This window comes from Raphanus sativus, chromosome 4, assembly GCF_000801105.2.
Source record: "Raphanus sativus cultivar WK10039 chromosome 4, ASM80110v3, whole genome shotgun sequence".
NCBI classification, from domain to species: Eukaryota; Viridiplantae; Streptophyta; class Magnoliopsida; order Brassicales; family Brassicaceae; genus Raphanus; species Raphanus sativus.
The window spans coordinates 37755760-37766671 of record NC_079514.1 but is presented as its reverse complement, the minus strand read 5'-3'; the positions used below and the strand labels follow the sequence as shown (position 1 = coordinate 37766671).

The following is a 10912-nucleotide window of genomic DNA, read 5'->3' as shown; positions in this document are numbered from 1 at the left end:
CATTCTTTTTCATCTCACAAACAAAAACACAACACACACAAACAAAGCTGTGAAGATATATCAATAGACAAAACAAATCACATCAACTATCAACCTGAAGCCAAAGGAAAAGGAAAAGATAACAAAAGTGAGAAGCAATGTCAAAAGTTTCCCTTATTAGATTGTCATTGTTTGGGTTCCTGGTGATCGCTGTCGTCACTCCATTGGCGGAAGCTACAAGAAAGTCTGTCGTTCTGGGAGGGAAGTCAGATGTTCCGAATGTTCAGACCAACATGGAAATTCAAGAACTTGGAAGGTATGCTCTATATATTAATATAGGTCCGCAAAAGTTCTAGTTAAAAATCATGAAAAAAACAATTGGAATTTGGAAACAATAATATAGAGTAGAAAACGTTTAGAAAACCAGTAAGAAAATAGACGAATCAATTATCCAAACTTTTACTGAATCCGTTTGATTATTAATAATTGGTTTCAACGAACGAAGAGTAGAATTTCTATAAATTAATAATAGACTTTGAAATTTTATTAATTTAAAGAATTATTATTCTAATTTCTTAAAATCTTATTTAGATTTTTAGTTTAAGATATATTTATTGTAAGATAAAAAAAGTTTACTATATTGACATTAATTGTTTTATCGATTAAGATTCTTATTTAGATTTTGTTATTTTATCGATTTTATCTCAAATCTTAGACTGATTTTAACTAGGCGAAATTTATTAATACAGATTATTATTTATTGAGTAATAATTGAGGTTCTATTCTATATTACACACATGAATTGAATGATATCCACACATGGTTATATTGTATTAGAAATGTGATGCGATTTTGTTATCAATCACAGGTACTGCGTGGAGCAATTCAACCTAATGGAAGAGAGTGAGCAAGGAAACGCAGCATCCATTGCGGACACCGCCGTGTTGAATCCGTTGAATTTTAGCAGAGTTTTGTCGGCTCAGAAACAGGTCGTGGCTGGTCTAAAATACAATCTAAGGATTGAAGTGACTCAACCCGATGGCACGAGCAGGATGTTTGACTCAGTTGTGGTTATTCAACCATGGCTCCATTCGAAGAAGTTACTCGGTTTCACTCCCGTTGCTACTCCTGTCTACTAACTTTATTTCTTTATTGGCCAAACAAGTTTCTATAATATAATCCAAAAAGATCAAAAGTGTTCAATGATATGAAGCTATTAACAATGGTTTAATAGTTGGTTTTGTAATGTTTCACGTTGTTCATAATGAAGACAAAAGATGTTATGAAGATGTGATGAGAGACTTGTTAGAATATATAATGCTAAATTTGTTCAATCCAAAAAACTATTTTTACATCATATAAGAGTAAAAAATCAATGAAATATATGACTCTATTCCTATCAAACTCGTGTGCTAAGCCAGAAGCGTAGTCCTTCCTCGTACCGATAGTCACCCATTAGCTTGATTGAATTTAGCCTATTGCGGACTGTTTTTCCATGATGCTGATTAGTTTGATCCCTGTGTGGCGTGCGGCTCACCATGTCTCCTGCAATTTCGTTCCCTCCATAAACTATGGGCAGCGAGTTGAAACAGGTACCTGATGATGAACAATGTTATCTTGTCAAAATCAGAGTCACAGATCAGCAAGATAAGAATGTCCCAGTTGAAAGTGAACTTGTCTTTTACTTTTAGCACTTCTTTTGCCAAGTTTGTCCAGATTTTTGCTGCAAAAAGACAGGTAAAAAAATATGATTTCTGGTTTATGTTTGGTGCTGACAGAAACAGCAAGCTGTGTTGATGTCTACATTCCATTTCGCCATTTTTTCTCCAGTAGCCAATCGACTTGTTAGAATATCAAAACCAACAATAAACTTATGTACCACTTAATCAAGTGGTGGTAGTCTAATTGCAATTTTTGGGGGTTTAGTGTATACCCATATCAGTTATGTGTACAAATTTTTTTGGAACTAAATTATCATTATTTGGCTAGTCTGGTTTTGGTATTTGACCCAAATGATTTACATGGTAGAGATCGTAACAGGTGAACTATTTATCCCTTGACATTAGTTGGAAGACTCAAACTCGGATCAGACAATGTGCTAACTAGTCAATTCGGTAGCATTAAGTGCATTAAGTGCATTTCTTCCGAAACTCATCGGATCAGTCGATAGAATTCAAAAAAACACTCATGTACCATTTGGAATGTTGTATTTGGCTTTAGAATAACTTAACTTGCATACATGACACATCTAACCAAAATCATAGGTAACAGACCCAAGAAAACTACCTATAACTTCAAAAAGGTGGGTGGCTAATGCTGTCATAATGCTATTATGACAGGTGTCACGCTCATAGTGATCAACTTAGTGACGTGTCCAAGTAAAGAGTGAGAGATAACTCTTTTATAATATAAGATTGTTTCCATATTTTGTAATTGATTTCTTGAAAAATCATGTATTTTAATCTAAAAATTACCTTACCATAAAGCTACTAAGGAGATTACGTTTTATAGTTATCTATATACGAAATGATTTTAACTACTTTTTGCCAAAAATGCTGCCCGAAGCGAGTGTTTGTTTTTTCCTCAAGTGAGCACGGCTCTGCCAGGAAACACCTGTGGGCTGAAAAAATATCATCAAACTTTTTTTTTTTTTTTTTAAATATCATCAAACTTCCTTTTCAAAGTAGAAGGATCTTGCAGTGGCCAGTTAGACTCATTCCTGCTAAGGTAAACTTTTCAAACAACAATATATCAAATTTGGCGTGAACGCGACAGTCTAAGACATGGGGAATCACCATCTTCGTAGCAGTGCAATCAATGACAATATATAATGGTCAGCAATTGGTTCTCCTTTTTTTTCTGAATTATATAGAGGTATCCTATGAATCTATATAAATGGTTCGTACTAGTTACGTGTCGCCACCACGTGTCAGTCCTCTTTCCCTAACGGTACCAAAATATTAATTTTTCAGTGGTCGGGACTATGGCTCTCATTACTTTGCGAAAGAAGAAGTATGAAAAAGGGGCTATAGATGTGGTTCTCAACTCGGAGATGAAGAAGGATAAGTTTCAGGGCATATAACAGAGCATGCTCTGTTTTTTGGTTTTGTTTAGAATCTGTAAATCAAAACTCAAAACTCAAAGTAATTTTTGTTTTTGTTTTTGTATAAACTTTACATTTACATTCAGTTTGTTTTTAGAAACAAAATGACGATAAAGATTTGTATAGAGTATGGAATAAATGAAAAGAAACTTTTGTTATTTGCGCATTCCCATTTGATATTGTTCATTTTCATCATCCTCTTCCTCCGCATCAGAATTCACAAAAGGCTTCGCTTCATTAGAAACCTTGGCTCCACCGCAAACATGTTCTTGATTGTTTCCTTCGGTTTGTCTATTTGCGGCTGAGTATTGTTGAATCACAAGAACCGAACCTTGCATTGTGAAGTCTGATGAAGCTAATGTGTCGCCTATAATCCCTAAATCCGGACTAGTATTCCAATCTGCCAAACCCAAGGTCACAGGTGTTTCTACTGTGTACCCTCTTCCCACAATGTAAAGATCGAAAGAATGGTTATCTTCCATTTCTCTAATCGCTGTGATCGTTTCTGGACCATCGTTAACCACTTTCTCTGTATAAGTCACAGAAGATTCATTCATAGTCTTGAAGTTAAACTCGTAGATGAACTCTTCGTCCACTTGTGCTTCCTTCGCGTACTCAACGGCTAGTAGTTCCCCGGCCGAAACTAAAGCTTCCCGGCTCGGGACAAATCTCACAACCGTTAGTTCGATCTTTTCCTGTCCCACCATCCTCCAAGCATAAGCCAAAGCCTCTCTATCGTCCTTACCTCCAACGAATAACATCGCGATTTCTTTCTTTGTGGTCTCGGCATGGAACGAGGAAGATTCAGACCGAACAATCGTCATGCCACGGTCGACCAATATCCCGACCGAACAACGTGCGTGGCTCAAAACCTTGTGGTTTATATCCTCATACGCATCGTTTCCTTCACCTAACCGACCATCAGGCGTCAAACTCTTATGGTAAGGCAATAAGATGAGGCTGACTCGTTTATCATCCGCCAACGTACAAATATCCTCATGCATCGTCGCGTAAGGTGAAACCGCGGTGAGTGTCTGAACCAACATGGCGTCGTTGTTCACTTCCATGACTTCGAACATCTCAGAGATCTGTTCGGATTCCGCTCTGACTCTGTCCGAAAAGTCAGCTTTAGGTTTGTTCTCGTCGTTCATTATGAGCATCGAAGCTGTAGTGCGACCGGTTAGCTCGACTAGGTGAATTGCATAGACGTTGAGAGGAGATTTCTTGGTCGGGTTAGAAACCTGTAGTAGACTGGTTATGCCGGAGACGCTAACGAGGACATGGACACAGGTTAAGACACGAAACTCTACTTCGCCTTTGAGTTGTTGAACGGTTCGGTATTTATAGAAAGTCGATTTCTTCTTTGGTGTGTAAGTAAATGTTAAAAGTGGCTGCACCAATATTGACATCACCAAGAACACAATCGTCATATGAGTGTACATTATTGCGTCCAACGACTGTCGAAAGATAAAAGAAAAATTAAAAAATGCATATCTGACAAAAGATTAATTTTAATAAATGTTGAGAAAAAATACTAATTAATGAATAACTTCTCATGTATACCTTCCTGTCACGTCCTGCAATGAGTATGACTAAAGCCAAAGTTCCTTTGGTATTCATTAGGGCACCAACAGCAAAACCATCACGTAAAGGCATACGCAAGAAGATGGAGCAAACAACAGTCGACAAAATCTTCACCATAAAAGACAAAAAAATCACAGCCACCATCGTTTTAATGCCCGTGTCGTGAAACAAGGAACCAAGATCGAGTCTTAAACCACAAATGATGTAGAAAAGAGGCATCAAAATTCCCGAGAGGTAATCATGGAGCTTCTTTTCGATCATGTCTCGAATTTTGTGGTCATGAGGGACCGAGAGACCGAAGAAGAAAGCTCCAGTGATTGAGGTAGCCCCAAATGCCTCGGTGATTAAGCTACAGACAACGACTCCTACGAGAGTGTACCAAACGTGAGTGTCTCCAACGTGGCCTCCTTTTACCGTGTTGGCGAAGGCCCAAGCGACTCCAGGACGGATAACGTAGATGCAGAAAAAGACAAAAGCGATGCTTGATAAAAACCCGAAAACCATCAAACTGTTTGGTACGCCTGCAATTTTTCATGTTTAATATTTTTGGTTAGTACTGAAAGGTGTAGAGTCGGGCCTTAAATAATGGGAACTATAACTAGAGACAAAATAAAATTTGGAAGTCTATTTTTAGTGAGAATTTTTAGTGTAGATAAAAAATTAAAATGATGTAGTTGACAAAAAAATGAGGTATAGTAAATTTGTTAGTTTATATTATAAATATTTCCTTAATTATACGCATGAAATTGGGTATGTTAAATATATATATATATATATATATAACTATATTAAAAAAATTCTTTTAAACAAATTTATATAATTTTGAAGTCAAGACTTAAGTTTCAATATTGGACTGTGCCGAGGATGTTGTACGTGTGTGAGTTATAAAATAATAAAACATAATTGGTCTTAGAGGAATTTAGATTTTATTAATTTGGATTCTTCTCTTCAGTTATGTTAAGCTACAAATTATAAACTACAAGAAAAAGAAATCATAATACCTTGTTTATTAAACATTACGAGTCCAAGAAAGAGGAGAACCCAAGTGCACAAATCCGTAATAATGGATGCACTCATGGCCGTGCGTCCCATATCAGTACGCAAGAGCTTGAGATCCGCAAGAATCCTCGCAAGGTCAGGGAAATTCGTACAACTAAACGCAACCGACCAGTAGAGACAACCTGCGATGATCTTGTCGGGGTCTCCATTACCGGGATAGTAATACAAGCCAGAACCGGCCAATAAAGCCACAACAAAGCCAACGATAGCTATGACCATTGGCTTGAATTGCTTGATTTTAATCATCCTCAAGTCCATACCAAGACCGAGAAGGAAAATGTTGTAGACGAGAGCTAAGTTTGCGAATGTCTCCAGAACCATTCTGTATTTATAAGGAAAGAAATTATTGAGGACAAATTCTTTGCCACCGAGCACAGTCGGGCTGAAAACTAATCCACACTGCATATCAATAACAATGTAATCATTACAAAATTATAGGAAATTATATACTGTAATGTGAGAATTTAAATTGAATTAGAAAAAAAAGATATCGTATATATAATGTGCATAATATTGCATTAACAAATCTTAGATTTTTCTCATTTTTTGCTCCAAAGGAAATGCAAAAATAAAGAACATAGTGTTGGTTGAGACTATTTTTCCCACAATAATATGTTTTGTTGGCTTAAGAAATTGACTTTGAAGATGAACATGCTCAGGAGTAAGGACATATCTAGCTAAAATGAAAAATAAAACATTTTCGCAATATTCATTATACACACGTTTAAAAGGAAAAAAAAAAACGCAAGATCAATACAAATGTTTAGTTAAATATACTAGTTATCAACATTTGATTACTCACAAGGATTTGGGCAACGAAAGGAGGAAGATGTAGCGGCCGAGTCATATAGTAGATTACGCGGTAGACAAAGTTAGCGATAAACAGTTGATAAATAAAGAAAGGAAGTGCGACCTTCAGCGGGCTTGCACTCTCCCATCCATTATCGGCTGCTATCAAATCCGTTTGGTTATAACATAGTACACTACCGTACCGGGATGTAGAGAGAGTATAATAATCTTTTTTGGGCGGGGGCGGGGGCGGCGCGGCCATCTTCTGGAATAGAGAGGTAAACGTGATCCTCTAAGACACCAAAAGTTGTGGTCGGCCTTTCCCTTAACAAAATGTTCTGTGTTCGGGATGTGTTTGATTTTATTGCACTAATATAGGTGAGAGCTACAACCTGTTTTTCTCTTTCTTTTCCTGTAACGACTAATTATAGATTTTTTGTGTTTTGATGTCAAAGAGGTGACTACTACTCATGTTAGCTGTTTTTCTTTTCTCTTTGAGACTGAAATTAATCAAATTCTGTTACTTTTCTAGTTTGTTTTTTTAAAAAGCAACTAGATTATGATCTGTACTTTAAAAGCGCGGAATTTGTCTTTATAAAAAATCTAAAGGTTATAAACATTTTTTGTTACTACCAAATAAATTTGTAACCTAACTAAATGAATAATTGTGATAACTATAATGTTTACAATATAGAGATGTTTTATTAATTATGTTCTAAAACAAACAAATAATAGTTTGTTAAAATAATAGAAATGAACTAATTATATGAGTTGTGGATTTTATAATAATAGCAATATGTGTTATTAATTATAAAGTAGTATCCCTAAATACCTATATTGAACATAAAAAGCATTAATATTCCATGCATGTTAGTTATTATTTTTTATCAAAAAGTAATTGTGATCTATATTGTACTTCTAATAATATTTCATTTGATAGTAATGAATTTAAAATTGTAGTAATCTTTGGAACATATTAAATTTTAAAATGCACAACAATATAAGTTTAGGTTGATTTGTTGAGATGATGATGTTCATTTGATAGTACTGAATTTAAAATTGTAGTAATCTTTGTAACATATCAAATTTTAAAATGCACAACAATAAAAGTTTAGGTTGATTTGTTGAGATGATGACGTTCACTTGATAGTACTGAATTTAAAATTGTTGTAACATATCAAATTTTAAAATCACAACAATATAAGTTAAGGACTTTAGGTTGATTTGTTGAGATGATGATGATGTGTACATCTTTCCGTAGGTTTAAGGGTTGTAGGTGATGAGGATCATAAATTCAATATATTGAGAATTTTCGAGAGCACAAAATATGGAATAAAAAATGGAATAAATATTTCTTGTTACATAAATTTAAGTCTTTCTAAGAAAATGGTATAGAAAATATATTTTCGGATTATTTTCCAACTAAAAAAAAAGTTCCCCATTTTTCTTGTTTGAGAATTTTGAAGTTTTGCTATATGTTAAGATTTTCTAAAAAGTTATATCTTATGGAATCATTAGAAAACGTTTATATTTATATATTATAGGGCCTATTCCATACAAAATAGTTCAGATATTTTCTTAAAATTATCAAATATATATATACACGTACCGGGTTATTATTTGGAAAACCAAAAAGATAACATAGTGATGATGATATATAGTATTACGGTGGGTTAAACTATTTAAGTTGTCTCGTAACTTTTTTTGTCAACATAAAGTCATCACGTATCGATTCATTAATTTGCGGCACTAATATATATTTACTAGATGTTGTATTGAAATATTACAATTAGAATGCATCTTGTTATCAAGATTTTTTTTACATTTGATTTGGGGTAGACATTCGGATACCATTTGGTTCAGTTTAGTTTGGTTCGGTTCAGTTATATTTCGATTTTTTGTGAGTTCGATCCGGTTTGGATCTGCGGGTTCGGTTTGGATTTGGACTCAGATAACTCATTTTATTTTTTTAAAAAAAAAATTCGTATATACTTTAAATTTCTCAAAATATAAAAATAAAAAAAATTATTTATAACATATAAATGTGTATAATGCAAGTTAAAATACTTAAACTTAACATAAATTTGGTTAGCTTCAATATTCGGATAAGAAATCAATAGATATTTGAAGTATTAGTATTTTGAATATCATTTAACTATTTTAATCATGTATTTTTAACTATTTGTAAATATTTTCAAGTATTTTGGACAACTTAATAACATTTTATATATTTTTAATATTCTTTTAGATATTAAATTCTAAAAAAAATTAATATATTTAAGTATATAAATCTGGTTTTGATATATTCGATATCCGAAATATTTCGTTTCGGATCATGTTCTGTTCTAAGAAATATCATCTTAATAACATCTTACAATTTTTGGTAATTTATAGACGTTTTAAAAAATTCAAAATATAACATATATGAAAAATCTATTTTTTTAAAATATGTTTAAGTGATTTTTTTTTTATAATATTAATTAAAATAAAATGTAGAGGATACAAATTTTTTTATCAAATATTTTTGATTTGTAATTATTAATTATCATATATACGTTAATCATATTAGGTAATTTCGTAGTTTTTTTTAAGGAAATAAACTTACGTAGATTCTATTTAAGGAAAGAATTTAAGACTATTAATTAGTATGATAATTAGTTTAATAAAAAGTATAATATATATTTATATGGACCAACATATTTTTCTAAGGATTTCTGAGAATCATCCTAGTGATGACACGTGGCTACAAAACATGTTGTAATGTTCCAGGATTAATATATAGGAGATTAGTAAATAATAATGGAATACTTCTAATATCTTAAGTAAATTGTTATAAAAACAAAAAAAAATATCTAAAGCAATTACGGGAATATCAAAAATGGTATCGAGAAGTTAGTGTCATTAAAGATTGCTTAAATGTTATTGGCTACATGATTTTTTGATTGGATGAAAATATGGCCGGTGAATTAATTTTTTAAAATCTAATAAAAACAATGGCATGTCAATGTAAATCTTTCTATATATTAAATGAGAAATCACTTTATTAACTTATAAGAAAAATTCCAATAATTTTATTAGTTCATGATTTTTAATTTTTATTTATTTTAATCAAATCTAAAAAGAAAAAATTATAGAATCAATTAATGTTAATTACCAAACTATTTACATAGTTTATACATAATCATTTATAGTATCAAATAGTATCAAATATAAAAATTCTATATAATACTTCATCTTTCTATTTTTCATTAATAGTCTATTTATAAATTATATGAAGTATGTTGTTAAGAAGTTGTTAGTAAAACTAATATACTAGCTTTATTTTTCTGTTATAAACAATCGTAAAAACTTTATTTTTCTATATAAGTAATAATATACATATATAAAACATATAATTTTAATTAAAATATTATAATAACTATTGATGCATCATAACGAGTTTATTAATTATTCAAAATAGTTTAACTATATATATTTTTTTAAACTTAAAGTCATTTATATTGATTCATTAGTAATGATTTATACCAGATATATAATAATATATAATTATATAAATATTTGGTAATCATAAAGGTTTTAAATCATTAATAATGATTATTATTTCTCTAATAAGAGCTTATAAATCAATATATAAAGATCTAACAAAATGTTATAAATATTTATAAAACCAATTATAAAGAAGAATTTCTCGTTATTTATAGGAGTTTACAAAAAAAATTACGATGGTTAATAGGTTTTAAATCATCACAGAAGTTTTAAAAATCTTTATAAAATTATTATAAGAGTTTACAAATATTTATATAATTATGAAACAGTTTAATGAAATATTGATTTGTAAAAGATGTAAATGTTTTTAACTAAATACTACATAAATCCTATTTAAAGTTTTAAAAATTAATAATAAATAAATTATGTTTAAAATCAGTTACCAAAATTCACTTTCGGTTTTAAAATATTAAAATATATTATCGCATATCGAAAACACAAAATATTATATTATATCAAAATTTGTACTCGTAAATTTGCGGGCAACCAACTAATAACTTTTAAAATAAGAATAGAATCTTATGAAAGATCTATTATATTAAAAGAGAAGTCATAACATCACTTGATGTGTGATTTTTTAACTTGGTCCTATTCTAGAAGTCATATCTCATTTTATTTCTAATAATATTTTCTAACTTACTATATCTTTTTATGTAATCGTTGATCTACCAACAACTAAGCCTAAAAATACGAACTATTAATTTGCAATATTCTAATGAATTGATTATCATATCTAAGGGAATCTATCAAAGATATTAGTTAAAGATCATATATTTGTGGTTGTCGTAAATTCCTAATATGGCTTTCTCATTTTTGGTTTAAAATCACCAAATATATTGTGGCTCGCAAAAA

At 31.2% G+C, this 10912-nt stretch overlaps 2 protein-coding genes across 2 annotated transcripts; one reads left to right on the top strand and one right to left on the bottom strand.

The window, feature by feature from the left end:
- LOC108852396 (cysteine proteinase inhibitor 2-like) lies at nt 1-1336 on the top strand. The gene is made up of 2 exons (XM_018625892.2): nt 1-295; nt 848-1336. The coding sequence occupies exons 1-2, from the start codon at nt 138-140 to the stop codon at nt 1116-1118; spliced, it is 429 nt and encodes a 142-aa protein (XP_018481394.1). The 5' UTR covers nt 1-137; the 3' UTR covers nt 1119-1336.
- A 1901-nt stretch (nt 1337-3237) lies between these two features.
- LOC108853375 (cation/H(+) antiporter 21-like) lies at nt 3238-6587 on the bottom strand. The gene is made up of 4 exons (XM_018626790.2): nt 6528-6587; nt 5668-6124; nt 4646-5187; nt 3238-4539 (listed from the first exon to the last, which is right to left on the bottom strand). Exons 1-4 carry the CDS (start codon nt 6570-6572, stop codon nt 3238-3240), a joined length of 2346 nt encoding a protein of 781 aa, XP_018482292.1. The 5' UTR covers nt 6573-6587.
- Nucleotides 6588-10912: the final 4325 nt, after the last annotated feature.

Excerpts from the sequence above, each read along its gene's own strand:
- LOC108852396 (XM_018625892.2), top strand. The coding sequence starts at position 138 with ATGTCAAAAGTTTCCCTTATTAGATTGTCATTGTTTGGGTTCCTGGTG. Across the intron at positions 296-847 it reads GAAATTCAAGAACTTGGAAG|GTACTGCGTGGAGCAATTCA; the intron begins GTATGCTCTATA and ends TATCAATCACAG.
- LOC108853375 (XM_018626790.2), bottom strand. The coding sequence starts at position 6,572 with ATGACTCGGCCGCTACATCTTCCTCCTTTCGTTGCCCAAATCCTT. Across the intron at positions 6,125-6,527 it reads CTTTCGTTGCCCAAATCCTT|TGTGGATTAGTTTTCAGCCC; the intron begins GTGAGTAATCAA and ends ATTGATATGCAG. Across the intron at positions 4,540-4,645 it reads TTGCAGGACGTGACAGGAAG|TCGTTGGACGCAATAATGTA; the intron begins GTATACATGAGA and ends ATCTTTCGACAG.